This window comes from Urocitellus parryii, chromosome 9 (assembly GCF_045843805.1).
Source record: "Urocitellus parryii isolate mUroPar1 chromosome 9, mUroPar1.hap1, whole genome shotgun sequence".
NCBI lineage: Eukaryota > Metazoa > Chordata > Mammalia > Rodentia > Sciuridae > Urocitellus > Urocitellus parryii.
The window spans coordinates 87,776,482-87,799,036 of record NC_135539.1 but is presented as its reverse complement, the minus strand read 5'-3'; the positions used below and the strand labels follow the sequence as shown (position 1 = coordinate 87,799,036).

The following is a 22,555-nucleotide window of genomic DNA, read 5'->3' as shown; positions in this document are numbered from 1 at the left end:
GAAAATGTGATACATATATAATGGAGGTTTACTTAGTTGTAACAAATGAAATCATGGCATTTGCTGGTAAATGGACAGAACAGGAGAACATCATGCTAAGTGAAATAAGCCAGATTCTGAGATCAAAGTTGAATGCTTTCTCTCATATGTAGAAGCTAGAAAAAAAAAAAAAACAATGGAAAGAAGGGGAAGGAGGAATTCCATGAAAAAACAAGGGAAGTCAGAGGGTAGGGAGGGAATTAGGGATGGGAAAGGAGACGCATGGTGGAATGAAACTGACGAAATTATCTGAATATATGAACATTACATATATGAACACACCAAGTGAATTTCACCTTTATGTATAAAGCCTTAATTAAAAAAAAATACTATAAGTAAATAGAAGAGGAACAGTAGAGGGAGTACAGTAGAGAAAGGGCAAAGTGAGGAACAGGGAAGTACTCAGGACAGAAGTGGAGCAAATTATATCCCATACTTGTATGATTATATCAAAATGAACCCAAATATTACGTATAGTCATCACACACTAATGAAAAAAATAAAATAGATCTATAGTCAATGAAGAAAAATTTCAAAATCTAAAGTTTTAAATAAAAGTCCATTCAACAGAAATCAAATTTCCAAATATACCTGATCCTTGAAGTAAATGCAGGAAGTAGCAACAGACTGACACTCCATACTTTTCAGAAGTTTACCAGAATTGCTCCTTTCTTCTCCAGCACAGGATAAAAAGAAAAGAGTCGATACAAAACTGGAATGAATAAAATAAATTATTAGAACACACTGGAAATTGGAGAATGCTACTGCGTGTCACTCATTTGAAAGATTAACATTTTTCTGGAATCAATAAAATTTAGACATATCATAATGATGTTAGAGTTATAATTTCTGTTCTTAGGAAATTAGGGCAGGCTTACAGAACTGGATGTAATCCTGACCAACCCATTCATGATTTCCCGTATCCATACATGAGGGTTAGAAATAGGAGTAAGGAGAGCAGAGAAAGACTTGCCCCATTTTGGACCAAGGTTTCTTAAGCTTGAGTATGTTCATCAGAACAGAAAGATTTGAGCTGGGGTTGTGGCTCAGTGGTAGAGCTCTCACCTAGCATCTGTGAGGCCCTGAGTTTGATCCTCAGCACCACATAAAAATAAATAAATAAATAAAGGTACTGTGTCCAACTACAATTAAAAAATAATAGAAAGATTTGTTCCTGACTTTGGTTCTTAAAGCAGCACAAGTTCTCAGACTTTTAGCAGCAAATGTACCAGTAGAGGGTACCAAGTAAGAGAAGAGTATTATAATTATAGGACTGTTGCAACTGCTGATTGATAGGTGTAAAAGAAAACCCAGGATTATTAGTATTGCTATCCAGGTCCACTTTACCAGTACAGCAGCCTGCAAACAATTGAGCAAAATCCCAAAGGAAACCAGAAATAAGACTGGAGCCCAAAAAAGTAATAGATACTGTTTTTGGATGATTTGAACCCTTATTGAATCATTTCAACAAATTTAGGCTTAAAAAGAAAACCATGCTAAGAGTTTTTAATTTTCCAAGATACCAACTTTTTCTGCATGCCTTTCAGTATCTAAATAATTGTGATAAAAAATTGTTTCCAAACAAAATGTGATACTATCATCAATTTTTAAAAACTATAATAGCATACAATAAATAGTTTTCATTAAAAAATAATAGAAAGACTAGAGGGAGTGAAAATATGCTAATTTTTTCACCATCTATGCAGGGAAACATTAGGCAGTGTTTTATTTCTGAGGTTAAATTTCAAGAGATAAAAATTCAAGCATTTATTTAAAGATTAAAAAGTTGGTTACTAATAGGATGACAAGAAGTTTTTTGAATTATTAAAGTAGGATTTAATGAAAAGTCACTGGTTTAAAAATGGAAAAAAATAAAAATAAAAGAAATACAATGAAAGAGATGAAGAAATGAGAAAAAAAGAACAAGTATACTAGGTTACATCATAAATAAAATCTAAGAATATATGTCTGAAAGAAAGACGAGTGAAACAAACCAACTCTGTTAAAATAAGTGGAAGGCAAAGATATACCAGGAAAATACAAGTAGAAGTTGCAATTAGCAGGAAAATAATCTTAGGAGAAGAGTGTTAAAATAGAAAAGTATTGAATTAGCCAGGCACAATGGCACATGTCTGTACTCTCAACAACTTAGGAGGCTGAGGCAGGGGGATTGAAAGTTCAAGACCTTAGCAAATTAGTGAGGCCCTAAAGCAACCCAACTCAATTTAAAAATATTATATCTTTTAATCATTTATCTGTTGATGGGCATCTAGGCTGGTTCTATAATTTGGCTGTTATGAATTGTGCTGCTATAAACATTGATATGTATATATCATTGTAGTATGATGATTTTAATTATTTTGGATAAATACCAAGGACAGGAATAGCTGGTTATATAGTAATTCCATTTCTAGTCTTTTGAGGCATCCCCATACGGATTTCCAAAATGCTTGTACTAATTTGCAGTCCCATTAACAATGTATGAATATACCTTTTTCCAACATCCTCATCAGTATTTATTATTATTTGTAGTCTTGATGATCAATGTTCTAACTGAAACAAGATATGAAATTTTTGTGTAGTTTTGATTTGCATTTCCCTGATTCTCTGATTGCTAAGGATATTTAACTTTTTTCATATATTTGTTGGCCATTTGCATTCCTTCTTTTGAAAAATGTCTCTTTAGATCATTTGCCCATTGGTTGAAGTGTTACACACACACAAACACACACAAACACACACACACACACACACAATGGAGTATTACTCAGCATTAAAAAAAGATAAAATTAGGTAATTTGCTGGCAAATTGGTAGAACTGGAGAACATCATGCTAAGAGAAACATCATGCTAAGCCAGACTCATGAAATCAAGGATTGAATGATTTCTCTGATCTGTAGAAGTTAGAGGGGGGAAAAATGGAATAAGAAAGAACCTCAAGAAAATAGAAAGGTGATCAACAGAGTAGAGAGAAGGGAATTGAGAGAGAGAGAGAGAGAGAGAAAAGAAGGGCCTGGTGAAGGATTGGTAAATGAAATTGACCCAAATTATGCTACATTCACATAGAATATATCACAATGAATCCCACTTTTATAATTAAATAAATTGTATTAATTATAATTAATACATAATTAATTATATTTATAATCAACTAAATAATTATTATATTAAAAATAATAGAAGGAATTGGGGTTATAAGTTGTAAAATTTCCAAGTACTTTTTTGGCATTTGTATTTCTAATCTTCTTGAATTATATATTTGTGTCTTTTCCATATTTAGATATTGAGGTGCTTGCTGATCTGTAATCTAGGTTTGATTCTACATACTTCTGTCATGAATGTGAGTGCTCTACCTTGTAGAAACTAAAGGAAAACCAAATGCCAGCATTTATTTTCTAATCCACTCCTTATTACAGACCTGATTCAAAAGCTTTAGCTTTTCCGTCTAAATTCTAAGTTGCATTAGGGCCAAATTCTATGCCTTTACCACATAGCTATTTTAACCAGAGTAACACTTCAAGCCTTCTCAAACTTTCTCTCACTTTGTGGCAGAGCCTCCATCTCAATTACTTGTTATATACTAAGTAATTGTTACATACAAGTCCTCCAAATTATCTCCTTATGGTGTCCCAGAAAATTACTTCAGGAAGATATATTTAAACTTGGAATTGAAATGAAGTCTTCAATAATATAAATCATTCTAAATAACCCAGGTAGTGTCTATTTTTTTAGCTCATATTTTTTAATTTTTCAGTGGAGCAGAAAATATTCCAATAGTTTTTTGGAAAGACTCATTCTTTGTACATGGCCCTACATTCACACAGAACACCATGTGAAACACTTACATTGCCTAAATAAGTGGGAATCACAACAAAAATATTGACCTGAGCCTTAGTTTTGACCATGTTCAAGTATTCTCACTTTTTTCTGTCTTTGGTGGATTGGGAAATCTCCTGGAATTGGAACCCTCTTTCATTGACTTAGATCTTCACCTTGTCTAGATCTTCCCAATGCTGGTATTCTCGACAAGCAATGAAAGTACTATCTGTACTTGTCATTATATTGCAATTAACTCTGGACTTGATTGTTGAAGCTTGGGCCTATCCAGCCATGACTGGATTTGCTGCACCTTCAGAAGTATCCAGATTATTCTTTACTCTGCTAACTTAGACTTTAATCTTTCCCTCTGGACACTTAGGGAGACTTTTATCACTTGATTTAATTTGACATCTAAATAGCTCCTTCTGAAAATATCCTATTCATTTACTTATTCAGCAGATCTATATGAAACCTTTACTCTGTGCCTGACAATGGCTGTCCATACTTTGATTTTGTTTCCTAGAAATTTTTAAAAATTGTATTATAGGAAACCTTAATAAAGAATTCATAACTTCTTTGTGAGCAATCATCTGGAAAAAAAACTTAAAGCACTTCTGCTATAACTTCTTAGTTTACCTAATGAGGTTAGACATACATTTGCCAAAGGGGACTGATTTTGAAAACAACAGAACTTGAATGACCAGAACCAATAAAGCAGGAAAAACCTGAGGCAGAATGAGACTGAGAAGAGGTCTGGTTGATGAAGGGCTTAGCTGGGCTTGAATTTGATTAAAGGTAATTCTACAGGAACGTTGAAATTGTTTAATTGGAAATTATTTAAGGAGATTTGATCTTTTTTCTAATGAAGAGCCACCCTCAAGGATAGTGCACGTATACTATAATTTCTTTTAACTGCTGCTGAGAATGTCTGAGTTATTTTGTTAAAGTCACAGTGGCTTTTACAGAAAGAGTTCCCCTGGGAGGGAGCTTAAATTATGACCAATTAGAAAATTAACATATCATGTTACTTTTGGTTTTGAAATTTAACTTTTGAAAATTACTGACATTAGTAAAAAAAATAAATAAAATAAAAATAAATAAATAAAATAAAATTACTATGGTAAATGATGAATGGTGTGTTCTAAAATCATGCACTGGATTCTTCGCATTTGTAGCAAAGTTCACATCATTCAGTGGTTGCCTTGACCTTCACACAAGAAATCTTAAGGGACAGACCGTTGAGTAAATAACATTCATGTTTGCAGTGGTTTCAGGTTTTCCGTGTAACATTTTTCCTCAGTGTTACCCGCTGGACTTCCTTATTCAAAACTAAGGCCAATACAGCTTCTTGCCGAGGTGGTATTTATAAGACATCCTGCAGAGCTAGCTTTATGGAAGGTAATATTGGACAGGCCTCATCTAGCGGATTTATTCAGAATCTAGTATAATACAATCTTGAACTTCATGAGACTCAAATATCATACTTAATGGAAAAAATGACAAAGAAAATGCTGGAAATTGGGACTGGTGAGGACTCCAATGTATTGATATTATGAGGAGAGTCACTAGAATACCTTAAAATAACTGAAGAACTTTGCTCAAAGCAATGCTGCTATCACCATTCTTTCTTCCTTCTGTCACTTCTTCTATAAATCTGCTGCCAGATGGACTTTACATGGCAGCCCAGGAAACTGAGTCCTCAGGGGACTGGAGTGAAGTGGGAGCTTATTTTTGGTAGGTAAAATGTTCTACTCTCCTTCACTTAGCAACAAAACAATTGAATGATGTGGATTGGAACAACAGAAGTGCCAAGAAGCCTTAAATTGGGTGGGGTTGTGGCTCAGTGGTAGAGCTATTGCCTCTCATTGGGTTCCAGTCTCTGTGTTAAAAAAAAAAGAAGAAGAAGAAGAAGAATATGAAGAAATCCTCCTTAGTTTACACTAACAGAGCCTTGCGGTTGACAGTAGAATCTGCAACTAATTGAATGTGCCAATCATGATTCCCTCTTTATACAGTTCATTCTTATGAAATGGTTTTGTTTGTATATCTAGATTTTTTAAGTTCATTTGATGTTGCTTTTCAGTTTCTTCCCCCCTTCCTGGTTGAGGATAACATTATGACACAACTTAGTAAAAATAAGGAAATGATGGTTACCAGGCTTCTTAACATGTATTTTCAATTATGGCATCATAAATCAAACTGGATTTCAGTAATGTATTCTAGTTGTTTGTCTAAAATGAGATAATAGAAAATTATAACTTGGGGAAAAAGTGACAAGTGTCTGAAATTTTAATGCCATATTTTTATAGCAGTCAATTTTAATAAGCAACCAAAATATGATTTTTTTGTTTGTCTTTCAGCTGTTTACCTCTGCAAAAGAACAATGCAAAATAAGGCAAGACTAGAACTTGCAGATTATGAAGCTGTAAGTACCAAGGACTTTCTAGCAATTTTTAAAAAAAGGCATAAAATGGGCAGGAACAAAACCTATGGTCATTTCTGAGTACTCCAGTAACTTTCTACATTCATGGATCTTTTTTTTTTTTAGATGTTGATGGACCTTTATTTTATTCATTTATTTATATGCAGTGCTGAGAATCAAACTCAGGCCTCACACATGCTAGACAAGTGCTCTTACCACTGGGCCACAGCTCTAGCCCCATACATTCATGTATCTTAAGGATCAGATTTCTGTGGATCAGGCAGCAAATTCCTTCATAAATCCCTGTTTGCTTGCTTCCTCTCTTCATCCACATCAAGGACAGTGAAATTCCAAATACACAAATTCAATGTAGAAGAGAGAAACATATTTTATTTTCTAAAATTGATTTACCTGTAAATATTTCAAATAAATACTAACGCAAAGATATCCAAACTCTGAGAATTAAAGACCATTTATATTAGAAACATGTTTTTTATTGCAAAAAACAGGGTGTTTGCTAGCAGCAGATAAAATTAACCTGATATAATTTGTTCAAACGGTTACTGTGTTGTGATTGATGAACTTCAAATCACTGAGTAGAAATAAGTACTGGGCTGCCAAGGGTCTACATTTATTGTTAGGAGAAGAATAAACTAAATCTGGGCTAGGAATGAATTGTTTTCCTGTTTCTCCATAAAATGAACACAGAAAAATCCAGTGGATTCATCTGGAACACTTTTCTCATACAAGGTAATTTCACTATTTTGCAGACACATATTGGATTTATAGTTGTATTATCTAAAGTCAGTCATTCTTAAAAGTTAATATTATTTTTTTGTTCTGTTTCCTCCAAGACAATATGAGGATTGACTGATTTGATGAGCATGACTTGTCATTCAGAACCAGAGTACACATAGAGAAATTCTATATTTGTCTTTTTCATAAACATATGATAAATAAACTAGATAGGGTAGTACAGGTGAGCAACAAATCTTCTTCATCTGTGGGATATTTTTCAGGAGAGCCTGGCCCGGTTGCAGAGAGCATTTGCAAGGAAGTGGGAGTTTATATTTATGCAAGCAGAAGCACAAGCAAAGTGAGTCCTTGTGAGTCTTTTGGAAAATTTGTTCAAGTTGTGGCCTTTTGTCCAGAGGGGCACTGCACTTATCACTACTTATTCTTTATTGTTTTGATGTCAACAGAGTGGACAAGAAGAGAGACAAAATTGAAAGGAAGATCCTTGATAGCCAAGAGAGAGCATTCTGGGATGTCCACAGACCTGTGGTAAGAAAACTGCAAGGTTCTCACAAATCTACATTCTGACTTTTAGCAAGTCAGGGATGCCCTGAGAAAGCAAGGAAAAGACTGTTACACCCCCCATCATATGTCCCACAATGGCTGCATGAATTAGTTAAAGAAACATGGCACTTTGGTTAAGATGACCCAATTTAATAGTGTAATATTTAATTTATGAAACTATGCATTAGTACACACCTGTAATTTGGTTACTTGGGAGGCTGAGGCAGGAGGATCACAAGTTCAAGGCCAGCCTTGGCAACTTAGAGAACCTGTCTCAAAAACAAATTTATTTTTAAAAAAGGGGCAAGAATGGTTGGGCAGGATGTACCTCATTAAGAGAGCTCTTGCCCAGTATGTACAAAGTCCTGGAATGAATCCCCAGCACCAGAGAAACAGGGAATCATACCTGATCATTTTTTCAAATATGGCATCTTTTTTCCATTCATGCTTGATATTTGATATTTGAGGTGTTTGATGCTGCTATAAACACTTGAAGAAAAAAACACTGCAATAAAGCAGTCTTTTATGGCAGTAAGCTGCTTATAACTTTTGGCTTTATAGGGAAAGTATAAGTTAAAATGTTATTCCTGCCCTAATTTTTCTTTTTTGAAACATATTAATAACCTATTGTTGATTTGCACAGTCTAACATTTTATATGTCTCAAATTAAAATCAATTGATATTTTTAATGATGGAACACTGGATCTGTATACAGTTACTATACCCAGTAACTTCTCCCTTAATAAAGTTAAACTATGTGCCTCAGAGTAACAAATAATGAATGTCCTTAATTAATACCAGAAAACTTTGTGGAAGATATTAAACTATGGTAATAACCATCCATAAGATAGCCTGTCTAATCTCATTTATTCTTTTCTATTTTGATGTGATATCTTTTTCTCCTCTGGATTTAACTTCAGACAAAGCATCAGAAAATAATATTTGCATAAGTATTACTAGACTAAATATCAGTATGAGAGATAAATCAAGACAAATCATTTAAGAATACCCTAAAAATTTCTTCTCAATTACCTTCAGAGTCAGACCAAAATAAAACCACTATAAAGGGTTGTTTTTGTAAAGGTATGTATTTCAACTTCAGATAGAAAGGCAATCATTAAGTTCTATTTTAAATTTGCTTTCTGTTTATTTATCAAGATAGAATTGAGAATTAATTGATTTTTCTATTAAAAATTCAGTTTGAGTTTTATTACACTGAAAAAGAATTGTGAGGTCACACACATGCTACATAGCAAGGGTATGAAGTAGGACTTTTACTTGTTCGTTTGTTTTAGGCAACTCCTAGAAACTAGTCAATACATTATGTCCTGTATTCATCTACTTTGTGCCTCTTGGATATCTATCTGGTGGCCAATTTATTTCTTTGTTTAGTTTACATGACCTAGAACTTCCTATTATCCCAAATGACTCATACCAGGCTGGCTTCCCTTTCCTGCTCACTTATGTTCCATGCTTTGAGATGCCCAAATCTAAATTGATCCAACATACTTCTTGGCTCCATTGCCTAAGAATCAACTCAAGCAGAACCTACCCACAGTTGTTTCCCTTAAAACATGTGAGCCATACTCATATCCTCCATGTCTCCTACCAGCAAAGAGCACACCGAGTGCTCTCCATGTCCCTGCCCCATTCAACTAGAAAGTCAAACCAAGGAGGGCCTGAAGCAGGAACCACCCTGAAGCCATTAACTTTATCTCCCTTACTTAACTTGAAGATGCTTATGGAGAGCTTTATATCACCTAGATGGTGATGAGATCTGAAAGCCTATATGAAAGATTTAAAGTTAAACAGATATTCCAAGAGCTGAGTTTCTTCTTCATACCCTGTCTTGACTGTGGCAACAATGACTCTTTCTGCCCTGTTGAAGTCATCTTGTAAAGTTCAGATGTCTTCTAGACAGAATTGGTGAAACCAGGTTTTGCTGACACCAAATTATTTTGACTAGAGAAGCCTGAAACGATGTGTAGGTAAATTCCAGACAGGACAGAGGTTGAATCTGGCTTGTCCTTGGACCCTCTATTGCATACCACCCTTCTGTCTTAGTATCTGAGAGAAGGTCCAGTTGTGTCCACTTTCAGTTTTTACCATGTTGGCCAAAGTCTAGTAGCCAAGGGAAATGGGGAGAACTGGAGCAGAGTGGGAAGCAATGGCCTTTTGGGATTCAGAGGCCTATTTGTAAAGTGGAAACATACCTATCTTGCCATGTTGATATGAACATTCATATAAACATCATTTGGCACATGAATAAAAACAAATGTTCAACTTCCTTTGTAAAGAGATACAGAGACTAGTACAAAAAAAAGTTATACAAACAATGGAATACAGTAAATTTTCCATGATATTTATACAATGTGATACCTACATATCATTGGTTGCACAAATGTCTACCCATCTAGCAAAACAGAATTAAAAAGAATCACATCCTTCTTTTTTAGTTCAGGGGTCATAACCAGAATAATTTTTCTATATTTTAATTGGTGCATTATAATTATATGTAATATTTTGATTCATTTTTTACACATTCTTACATGTACACAATATAATAATATAATTTAGTCAATATCATTCTCTAGTATCTTTTCTCTCTCTCCTCTCTCCCCCTAGTCTTCTTCCTCTACACTGATAAAACAAATCTATTACATTGCTGATTTATTCATTTAATACAACTTTCAATTAGCAATTAGCTTGTTGCACTAGAGGGTAAAGATAAAGTACTGTCTCTCTGATTAAGATATTCAGAGTCCTAGGTAATCAAGATGGAGATTTAACTAGGTAATTATGGTGCAAATATCATAATGGGCTGTACAGCATAACTATGAATACAGCTTCTCAAAAATAGAGGTTTAGTCAGTGAGGTGGCACACACCTGTAATACCATGGGAGGCTGAGGCAGAAGGATTGCAGAAGTTCAAAGCCAGCCTAAGCAATACAGAGAGATCTTTTCACAAAATTTTAAAAAGGGCTGGAGTGTAGCTCAGTGGTAAAGTTACCCTGGATTCAATCCCCTGTAAATCCCCCCCAAAAAGGTGGGGAGATGGCAAGGGATATAGCTCAGTGGTAAAGCACTTGCCTGGCACAAGTGAGGCCCTGGGTTCAATTCCCAGTACTGCAAAAAATAAATAACTAAATAAATAGAAACTTATGTTAAGCTAATCTTAGAACTGGGAAAACTTTTAGTGCATAAATATAGTAGACTGAATCTCAAGGATTATTGGCATATAAATTTTAGTTAAAAATCAGTTTTATGTTTAAAAATGCAAGCAAAAAGCAAACACTGAAAAATATTTGTAGCAAGTATAATAAATTTTACTACTCTTACTGTAAAAATAATTTGCAACTTGTAAAATGTGACTTCACATAAAATAAAAAAAGGGTTTAAACTGATAATTTATCAAAAACATATACATGACTATTCAAATTATTGAAAAAGTATTTAATCATTTTAGTCATGAAAAAGTAAATTAAAAAAAAATAAAATTAATTATGTGCAATCCTGGCAATAACAATAAGAAGATAAATGCTCCCATTTAACCATAAGGGATAGTTAAATGAGATATACCAGGGCTGACAGTGTAGCTGAGTGGTAGAGCACATCCTGAGAATGCCCAAGGCCTGTGGGTTCAATCATCAGCATCACAGAAGATACGGAGAAAGACTCACAAACATACTGTATAACTCAAAAAGATAATTTCAAAGAATTTTAAAGGCATGGAGAAAACCTAGACTGAAATATGAAATTCCCTGAATACAAAATCATATGGGAAAAAAAAATCTCAACTTTAATTTTAAAAAATCAATGCCTACAGAAACAATTAGGAAAGAATACATGAAATGTTGGTTGTACTTATTGTGAGGTATTTGTTATCCCAAAGGCAATTTTAATTTTCTAATAAGGGGTATATGTCTCACGCTCTGAAAAGTTATGCATAATAAAATATTCTTAGACAGCTTCTGCTGTGCCTGGAAATGGTCAGAACATAGCTGGTGTTTGCCATTCCAGGCACTGCATTTTCAGGGGTAACATGCAGAAACACTGCCATCTTTGGAGCAGAGTGAGCAAAGTGATGGGAAGGGGATGGTGATAACATGGATGAGAAGTAGAGAATATGAGAAATTAGGCTTAAGGCAAAGATGTTGTTACTCATCTGTCTTTAAGTATTTGAGCATCATCTATCATTTGAGAAAGGAAGTAGAATTAGCCTGCTTTGCTTTGGGAAAAAAGGAGGCAGATTTTGTGTGAATGAACATTTTCATCCTTTTTTTTATCCAGTACATTGCAGAGCAAGGAGATCTCTGTCTTCTCAATTGTCCAGGGTGGAAGGATAAAGTTTGTCTCTCCTGGCTCATTACTTGAACCTCATTCCAAAGATTCGCTGTTCCTCATTAAGACAGAGCAAGAGTGATATTGATTAGAAGGTCTCAGACTGAAATTTGAGAGCGTTGTATTCCAACCAACTGAATGAAAAGAGATGGCACATCATGTTTTTAATCAATTCAAATTTTAAATTTCACTGTATTGCAGATTTTGTTTGATATTTAGTAAACTAGGAATGGAGTGTCCAGGTGGAGGGAAAATAATTTGAGGTTTAAATTGTAGTTGCTATATGATCAAGCATATAGCAACATTTGCTCCTTGATTGACATTTTTTTCCTGTAACTGAAGTCCATTATTTTGTATGCAAAGTTAATATCTGATATTCTTTTAAGCAATAATCTGGTATTTAGTAAAACTAGGGCATGAGTTTCACACATGTGAAAGTAATCTAAATTCTCTACCCCATTCAGTCTCAACGATGCATATATAACCATTCTTTGGAAATGTCCCCACACAAAACACACATGAATGGTTTTGGAATTTTCATAATGTCAATTTTTAAGAGAAACTGAGGCAAAAATTGATTAAAAATTATTTGTATTGAACTGAGTTGCAACTCAGGAGACAGATTCAAGTAAGTTGAACATGTGCTCTATGGTCTTACAAATTTCAAATAAGTTTTAAAAACAAAAACCAGAATGGGGAGAGGGGTTACAATCAATTTGTCAGAGATTTGGTAACTTAAACAGTATGTAAAGCAGTTTTCAGAAAAGATGTGGCAAAGGACAAAGAGAAAGAAATTATTGGGACAAGAAGGGAGTTAGAGATGAGATAGATGGCCCAGGTGAATATCTACAGAACTGAAAAGTTCCATTGGAATAAAAACTATGACTCTCAGCATGTGAACTCTTGGGGAACTCTTGGGAAAGGATAAAATATTCCACAAAATCTCTCATGTCCTCTCAGCCTAGTATGTGGGGGCACCTCAATCTGTTTGATTTTAATTTTTGATTTTAATTTTTCCACAGTAATCAGAATGGATTTCCATATATTTGTCATTTCTAAAATGGATCACAAGCTTTGAAGTCAGGGAGTACATTGAGTATTGGCTCCTTTTATATATTCATATTTTATTATCTTGAGAAATAAAGTCTTCTATAAACAATCTATCCATCCCACTAGATTCATTTCTGATAAGACTTCTATATTTGCTACCTTCAGAGAAGTGATCATAACTTAGATACATTTTCAAAGACAGACAATATTTTCTTCAAGGAAGAATATATTTAGCCATTTTTTATAAGTAAATCAGGTCTAGCAATCCCAAAGAACCAAAGCCAAATATTTTCTCTGATATGCAGATACTAATTCACAATAAGGGTGGGGGAGGCTGAGAAAGAATAGAGATACTTTGGGTTAGACAGAGGGGAGTGAAGGGAAAGGAGAGTGTCTGGGGGTAAGAATATCAGTAGAATGAATCAGACATTATTACCCTATGTGCATATATGATTACATGACCAGTATAACTCTATATCATGTACAAACAGAAGAATGAGAAGTTATACTCCATTTATGTATGACGTGTCAAAATGCATTCTACTGTCATGTATAACTAATGAGAACTAAAGAACTAAAAAAATATATATTCAGGCCTAGAAATTATATAAAACAGGCATATAGTTATATCACCTTATGTATTCTTGTAATCTCCTACATTTTATCTCTTCCTTTTCAAGTGCTGAAGAAGGCAATAGGAAACAGGTATTGACTGTGTGGTAACTCTCAGCAACTTCATATTAATGTTTAAGAACTTCTGTCAGTTCTCCACACATGCCGAAAAGGGGAGTCACAGACAATATTTCTTACAGTTCAGATGATGTAAAATCAGTCTTTTCCTTTATGAATTCTCACGTTCCTGAAATGTGTCCCTTTAAGCGAAAACATAAAAGACAAAATCAAAACAGGAAGCTGCTGCCAATTTTCTTTTTATCTTGGTTGGTTCTTAATTACCTTTGATTATGAAGGAGGAGAGTGAAGTCTTGAGTCTCTGAAACTCCATCCCCACACATCAGCGGTGATGTTGGGGAACTAATACTCTGCCCTCACAATATGGGAGAAGAAGATGGGTATAAGATAATAACAATTAGTTTATTAGCCCCTAGAGAACATTCATCAGTTCCAGGCTCTCTTCTTAGCACTCAGTATAAGTGATATAGCTCATGCGATCACAACAACCACCAGATGAAGCACTCTTATCTTCATCTTTACAGCTAAGGAATCTCAGCACAGGGCATTTGAGTTGCACAAGAGCCCACAAGGGCTGAGTGGGTTAGCTAACATCAAACATAGGAGTTTACATATGGGCCCTGGGGTCCCCAGGGCCCAGATATGTTAGGGCCCAGATCCTATCTAGCATACCTTCCCACCTCATGGCCAAGTGAAAATTGGTGTGGAATGTAATCTTCCATACATTTCTTATATAATTCTTTTTAATCCTCACAGGATTATTAGGTTGGCATTAATCTTATCATCATTTCACAAACATGGAAACTGAAGTTTCAAGAGGTTGAGATTTCTTTTGTTTCCCTTGTTGAGTTGCCTTGTCTTTTTGTCCACACCTGCGTTTGTGACTTTCAAGAACATCTTAAGATTTGCCTCATGTAGGTTTACAAATTTCTTGTTAGGATTCTTTGCTTGTTTATTATTGTTGTTATGAATGGAATTCTTTTCTATTGTACCCTTTTTAAAAAACTATGTACATAATTAAGAAAGTAGACATTACTTTTTATTTTATATAGCTTCAGTTTTCACATTATTTCTTTTTACTCCTAAAACTTATGGTGTATCCCAAAGAGTTTTTATTTTTATGGGGGTTTTTTGTTTGTTTTTGAAAAATTTTTGTTGTTGTTATTGTTTTGCTTTGTTGTGTCTGGGGATGGGGGAAGTTTTTCTGGAAGAGTTATGGATCAGACCAAGGACCTAGTGAATGTTAGGCAAGCACTCTGCCACGGAGCTACAATCCCAGCCCACATAACTCTATTTTACACTTGCACATCACTTAAATATTGAGCTTACTGGAAGATGACTGTATTCTCAGATCTTCTTCTTCAGTCCATCCCAGGCTGTATCACATCTTACAAATTCTAGGAAAATCTACATATACTCTCAAGAGACTGAGAGTGAAAAAGACAAATAATGTCTTAATATCTGTAGTAATTTTGATATTGCAGAACTCTAGAAAAAATAGTCACCATTGTAATGTATTTTGGTTTTGAATTTTCTGAAATATTTTATACTTTTTGTCCTAATATATTTTAATAATAGTAGAACTCTATGAATGGATTTCTTAATGTTGAATGGTCCTTGAAATCCCAGAATAAATAATGTTGCATCATTTTCTAAAGTGATATTGGATTTTGTTTGGTTGTATGGATTTAGGGTTTAGACATCCATATTCAAAAGTGAAATTGCCTTGCATCAGATTTTTTATAGATTTTTATAACAAAAAATTCACCATACAAAGAGTAGAAATGGTGATTTTTAGCATTTTTCCCACTATTTAAAAAGGCTTTGTCCAGAATTTATATTATTTCTCTAACTTACAAACACACAATGACAAAGAGGGTGGGAAGGGTGACATTTTATTGTGAACTGAATGCTCGGATGATGGATTACATCAAGATTCTCACTTCTAGTCCTCCTCCCCACACTATGTATAAGGTTTATACATGGTGGCTTCTCTTCATTTATATTTTCCCTGTTTCAAATACTGAAAATTTGTAAAGAACTAACATAGCTGTCAGCTTTACTCAGTATACTGTTCAGTAGATGCAACTTTAGCTAAAACCATTTAGCTCAGTTACCAACTGCTTTTTTTGAATAAGATTGTACTAAATGTCTCCATTCTCAAACTCTTCATTTGAAATGGGGATAATAATAATGACCTCATATGACATTTGTAAATTGCTCAGGACAATACCTAACATATAGTCATTGTTCAGTAAGTAGTAACAAGAAGTCATATTAGCAGTCATGCTTTTGATAAAAGAAAAGAAGCCAAGAGGCAAGGGAAGGTAGAAGAGTTTGCAGATAGAAATGACCAGCTATAATTAGAAAATACTTTGGGAATCACTGGAGTTGAAGTTTGAAGCTTGCCTAAGCATATTAATTATGGACTCTTGCAAAACAAATTACTCTTAAAACTTAGCAGCATAAAACAACAGACTTCCTGGATGGTTCTGGCCTCAAGACCTCTCATGATGCCCCAAATTGTGGGCCAACACTGTAGTCATTTGAAGGGACAGATGGTCAGCTTCATTCACTTGATGATTGACAACAGGCTTCAGTTCTCAACCACATAGACACCATCTCCCTAAGATTATCCAAGACATGGTCTCCCCCATGTCACCCTAAAATAGACAGCCCTATGTCCAAAATCTCATTTTTTTTTTGTAATCTAATCTCAGAAGCAGCATGCCATAGCTTACTGGGGACACAACAGTTTGGGAGGGGAGGCACAAAAATGTGAGTGGCAGGAGGAGAGGGGGTCATTAAGGACCAAAATGGATGGTAACTTCCCCAGTAGCATTTGGGTAGATGGGAGGAATTTAGAAATTGGGTGGAAAAATTAAAGCTAGGTCAGTCTATAGCATGAATAAACTCTTTGCCATTATAATAGGCAACCCAGACAAATGCTGATGGAATACCCTGACTCAAGTAGGGAATAGAGAAGGTCAATGGGAAGAGGTGACCTTACACAGTTCTCACAGCTGTGCCAGGTGATTTTTTTTTCTGCCAGATTCCTTGAGCAAGAACATGGAAGTATAATTTCTAAAACAAACAAACAAAAATGCCTCTTTTAGATAAGTTATTAAATTTTCTCAACTATAACTTCCACAGCTTTTAAACAAAGCAAAATAATTTCTCTCAAGTATTAAGAAAGACAAAACTTTCAAGATGAATGTGAAAGTTTGATACTGCTGGATACTGGTGATGAGTTCTGTTCCCTCAAATATTGAAGTTTGAATATTAAAGAAGCACATGGAGGCAAATGTATAAAGCAGGGTTTATTTTAAAAGGCGTAACATAGACTTCTCCTGAGAGGGAGAAGGGGACCATGGCTGGTATCCCAAGAAGCCAGGTGTTCTGCCCTTTTTAGATGTCCCAGGCTTCCTTTGTTCTCCTGCCCTCTTCACCTTATCTTTCTCCTTTCTGCGGACATGACTAGGCCTAGGAATGTTCCCTGGGATGGCCAAAAGGTGGGAAACAGGTGGGCTGAAGGGGGAAGGGCAGGATGGTGCAGCCCAGGACACATTAATTAAAAACCTTATAGCTCCATGTAGGGAGGGGCAATTCCTGGGACAGGTTACCTTAGCAGCAGGTTGGAGCAGGGGCAGGTTCTTTTTTTTTTTTTTTTATTGGTCGTTCATAACATTACATAGTTCTTAATACATCATATTACACGGTTTGATTCACGTGGATTATGAACTCCCCCTTTTACCCCGTATACAAATTGCTGTATCACATCAGTTTCCCTTCCATTGATTGACATATTGCCTTTCTAGTGTCTGATGTATTCTGATGTCTGTCCTATTCTCTACTATCCCCCCTCCCCTCCCCTCCCCTCCCCTCCCCTCCCCTCCCCTTTTCTCTCTCTACCCCTTCTACTGTAAATCATTTCTTCCATTTGTATTATCTTGTCTTACCCCTCCTTTCCTCTTGTATGACATTTTGCAGGTTCTTGATAAGGGTGGAGGAAGGGCTCTGAAGGAATTAACATCTCAATCTCCAGCTTCAGGGGACTCTCTCAAAATTGGCCTGACTCATCTGACTGCCTATCTAATTCTGGAGAGGAGGAACAAGAGGGAAAGGGAGAGAGAGAGACTGAGACTGACTGTGCCTCACTTGTTCCTGACTCTGTATTCAGTCCTCAGTCCAGGGCCAGGCATATGGCAAACACCGAGGCACCAAATGCACATATTTTGAATTCATGATACTCTCCTTCATCCCTGCATACATCCATTTGGATGACACTAAACATGGTTTAGTCTTAAAAGCACAGAGGATTTTCTGCCTAAAGGCTGTGATGTCTGTACCAACCATCAGTGACCAGATTTGAGTTAACAGAATTTTTTCAGCTATCCTGAAGCTGGTTTATTTCTGGCATATTCACTTCACTGATCAAGTTATTCCTCTGTTCATATGACATTACTTAACAGAGACACATGGAAAATATATGCCACTTGAATTTTTATCTCTACAAAACATGAGAAGAACACTACATGTAGATTTTCATCTATAATAATAATATTGATTAGAACCTATCTAGCAATATGTGGTGACAAAAGCCTTTTATATTCATATGTTACTTATTCTTTACAGAAAGACCTTGTAGGCTAGGTAGTGATTGTCCTTTATTTCCAAATAGAAGAAGCAGGACTCTGAGGAACTGAGTTTTGAAGCACTAACACTCAAATCCTTAATAATGACTAAATGCCTGACATTTGCTTCAAAAACGCCTACAATCTCTACTGTGAGATTTTTTTGTCAGTTCATAATACTCATCAGGATATTATTTCCTACCAGATCTGGCTTTGGACACATCAACTAAGTTTTTATTTTAGAGTAATAAAATGTAGTAAAGAGATTGTTTGACCTTCTTATTTTTTTAGATGGTCCACTGTTCTTTGCATGTGTGCTTGATTTCTGAGGCAGGTGGCATGCGCATGTCCATTTGTATTATCGGGTGTCCTGTTGGGAACTAAGTCCTTGGTGTCCCAAAAAAAAAGAATTAAGCAAAACACACACAAGTAACAGGCAAAGATTTATTGAAGGTGAAGCTAATACTCCCTAAGGAAGATTGGAGTGTGCCACCCTGTCTTTGCCACCTTGGTGTCCCTGAACTCCTACCTACAATGTGACAACTCCACATTGTCACAACATTTCAGAGAGGTGGGTTAGCATTTTCAGCTCTGCTAGACTGCAGAAAGAGTCACAGCATGGGTATGACATATAAATGTGACAGGAATAAATATTTCCTAGAAACTTCCATTCCTGCTTCTCTGCTTGAACCAGCAAATAAAATATCCTATAGATTGTGGGGAGGTTGCCTTTTAATTTTATACCTAATGTGTAATTTACATTTTTAATTTTAAGTGCTCATACAAAACTTAAACTGTAGCAAAATTTTAACATCTTTCATAACATTTCCCTTTAAAGTTGTTAGTGATGTTATAAGCATTGTTTACTGATGTTCAGGAGAAACAAAACAGGTTAACGCAAGAGGAATAATGCCCTTTTTTGTCCTTAATAGTCAAATCAAACCCTGATGCTTCTCTATCAATAGTCCATGATCTCATGGGCTAATGCCTTTAACTGTTTTAGAAAATCAAAAAAAAAATGTGTTAATCCAAATTTAAATCTTTCTTTTGTGTCATGAAAAAAGAACAGCATTTCTATTATTCCCATCTGTTCCTTTGAATTGAAAAATATTTTGACAATGTGGCTATCATGAGCCTCAATGAGTGAAACTGTCTTTTTTGCTCCCTGGCTACATCTTTTATCTTCTGTCTGCTCTTTCTATCCAAGAATAGATTTGTAGATATAGTGTCCTATCATTATGTAATAGTCAATGCTATTTATGTAAGCCATGGCTAGAGTGAGAATAAAAACTGCTTTCCCTATTATTAAGTTAGTGCTTCTATAGCCTGTGCACTGGCAGCTTTTCAAAAATTATGCACCAGATTTCTGGCCTGTTTCTTCTGAAATGGTGAACACGCAAATAGTGGTTGGGGCTTTGCTTTGAGGAAGATTCTGAAGGTTAATGGCTACTTCCCAGGGAGACAGGTAGAGGAGAGCATTGATCTCCAGTATTGGTTACCACCTGCATAGTCAGGGGGTATGAGAAAGGATTGGAAAGGGCAGCCTCTCGCTTCAGTGTGCTATGGAGAAGCCAGTGGAACATTCCTACTGTATATAGCTAAAGTAAAGTTGTGTTTGCCAGTTGGAAGAGTCAACAGATAATCCTTTAAAAATAAACAGAGAGAGTAAATGGTGCAAAATTTTAACAATTAGAGAATTGGGATAAAGGAAGGCTGGTGGGATTTTCTTTGAACCACTTTGCAGTTCTTTCGGTTGGTCTGAAATCATATCAAAGTTAAAAGTTAAAAATGTACGCACACACACACACACACACACACACAGCAAGTGCACATGTCTCTAAAGGGATGGAAGGGCAAAAGATTGTGGGCTCAATTTATCAATACCCTCTCAGAGCCAGCATGAACTCTGATTTCACAGGCAGCAGTTATTGTTTGGGCTCGGTTCTTTCCTGTTCATTTGTTTTCCCAAAATGCACCAGATTAGATTTTTGAAAGAAAAGGACAAGCTTTGTTCTCTTAAACTGACACCAGGTATCTTCTTCAAATAAACTTTCTCTTTTTTATTTTATTCTTTGTATTTAAAAATATATATATATGTATATTTTTAGCACTGGCCATTTAACCCAGAGGCACTTTACTGCTGAGCCACATTCCTAGATTTTTTTTTTTTTTTTTTGAGACATGGTCTTTTTAAGTTGGTTAGGGCCTCACTATGTTGGTGAGGCTGGCCTCAAATTTCTGATCTTCCTGCCTCAGCCTCTGGAGCTGTTGGGATTATAAGCATGTGCCATCATGCTAGGCCAAATAAATATTCTCTTTCATAAGAAAAACAATTAAATTAAATTTTAAAACAGCTTAAATTAATGTGAAAAAAAATTCCTCTCCCAATAGAAGATTTCTCCTCAGCTCTGCTGAAATGAGGACATTTTCACATATATCCTCACAATCAGAAACTTGATTTTTCAAGTCAAATTGTACTTCATTTTCAGAAACTCCAACATAAAGATGTTTGTCATTTCATATTTTCAAGTGTTGGCAGTTAGTGCTTTGAGAAATGAAAAAAGGAAACTGACTTAGAAAGAAACTCAAATATTATTAATCTGATGATATATCTGACTTAGTATGCTTGAATAACTTTGAAATGAACTCAGTTTTGTGCTCTTGCTCCACTCCCAACATAGATATAATTCCCAAAGGTGCTTACTTGTTTAATCTCATAGAAGTTGAAAACAAAATGGTGGATACCAGAGCTGGGAGAGAGCATATTGGAGAAAGGGAAAGGGAGAGGCAGATCATAGGTACAAAATTACAGGTAGAGGAATAGGAATTTCTGGTGTGCTGTTGCACTATAGGATGACTATAGAAAACAATAACGTGCTGTAAATTTCAAAAAGCTTGAAGAAAGGATTTTAAGAGTTTTTGCCATAAGGAAATGATAAATGTTTGAGGAGACAGATATGTCTAAACTTGATTTAAACACTAACCATTAAACATTACTGAAATATCACATGGTACTCAATAAGTATATCCAAACTTTACGTTTTTGTATATTTATTTAAATTTAATTCAAATTTTAAAATATAACTAAATACATTCTATATTTAGACTAAAGTTGCTAAGGCTTGGTTTTTGATCTTTCTCCATTCAGTGTAGTTTAATTTGTTCATTTTTTAGTTAGCAACTTCCTCAAATCCTCACAAATATTATCTGAAAGCATGTAAGACTCACTCCCTTGCTTCTATGTTATTATTTTCTTTATGTCATTATACTCCTAATGATGATGATGATGATGATAATACAAGTTAACATGTGCTCAGCATATTGTGTGCATCGAGAACTGTACTAACCCTGGTTCACACATTATTTGATACAGCAATAAGGTCAACACTGTTATTACTCTCAGTATATAGGAAGAGGTTTCAAAGTGTAAATAGGATCTTAAGCACATTGTGGTCCTGTTGTTTTGTGCTTTTTATGTAAGATGATTAACATTTTTAAAAAGTAGTATAGCTTTTTCAATAAGTGACTTATTAAGAAACTTTCAGCATTCTTAAGAATGCTATAGGTGGGCAATTTTAGGAGAAAGTTACACAGCAAGCTTTAAAGTCAAAGTCAAGTGATTCTTTTAATATAATTTGTCAAAAGGAATCATGAATTGGATTTTAGAACTGACCAGCTAGTATTTTACTACTCTTTTCCCTTTGATATTATGCTTCCTTGAAAATTAGATTTGTAGTGGCTAACCTATGTAGTTTATCGAATGCTCATGAAAATCAAATTAAACAATGACTAATGTTGGAAAGTATCAAAGTACTCCACAATATGACATCTAGTATTATTGTCATTTTTTTTAAATTTTACATCTATTATCAGATTTTTTCCCATAAGGGATTTTAATCTTCAGTTTCATAGACAGCCTAGTGGAGTACTATGGTACCGCAGGTGAGTAAGGCCCGAGAGGGGAAAGAAGGATAAGGACCCAGCTGTGTCTCTTTGGGAAAAGAGGTAACAGGTAGTGCAAAGGAAGAACCTGGTACAGATGAAGAGCAGAAAGAACAGCAGTGGCGTTGGAGCAAAGTGAGCAAGAGAAAAGAGGCACCAAATGGGGTTGGAAAGGTAGACAGAGCCCTTTTACATGACACCTTGTGCAACGCGGCCTTTGACCCTAAGTGTGGTAAGTGGATGGAGATAGGAAGAGAAGGGTGGCATCATGCGGCTTTCATTTTCAAAGACTACTCTAGGAACAGAAAACACTCCTAG

The 22,555-nt window shown here is 35.2% G+C and overlaps 1 protein-coding gene across 6 annotated transcripts in view; it reads left to right on the top strand.

Moving 5' to 3' along the window:
* Rgs7 (regulator of G protein signaling 7) overlaps positions 1-22,555 on the top strand; it is a 461,036-nt gene that overhangs the window by 404,325 nt on the left and 34,156 nt on the right. For all 6 annotated transcript variants that reach the window (XM_077802474.1, XM_026390748.2, XM_077802475.1 and 3 more), the window contains 3 exons: positions 6,219-6,283; positions 7,300-7,376; positions 7,483-7,564. In XM_077802474.1, the coding sequence (XP_077658600.1) occupies positions 6,219-6,283; positions 7,300-7,376; positions 7,483-7,564 (224 nt within the window). The remainder of the gene's footprint in view (positions 1-6,218; positions 6,284-7,299; positions 7,377-7,482; positions 7,565-22,555) is intronic.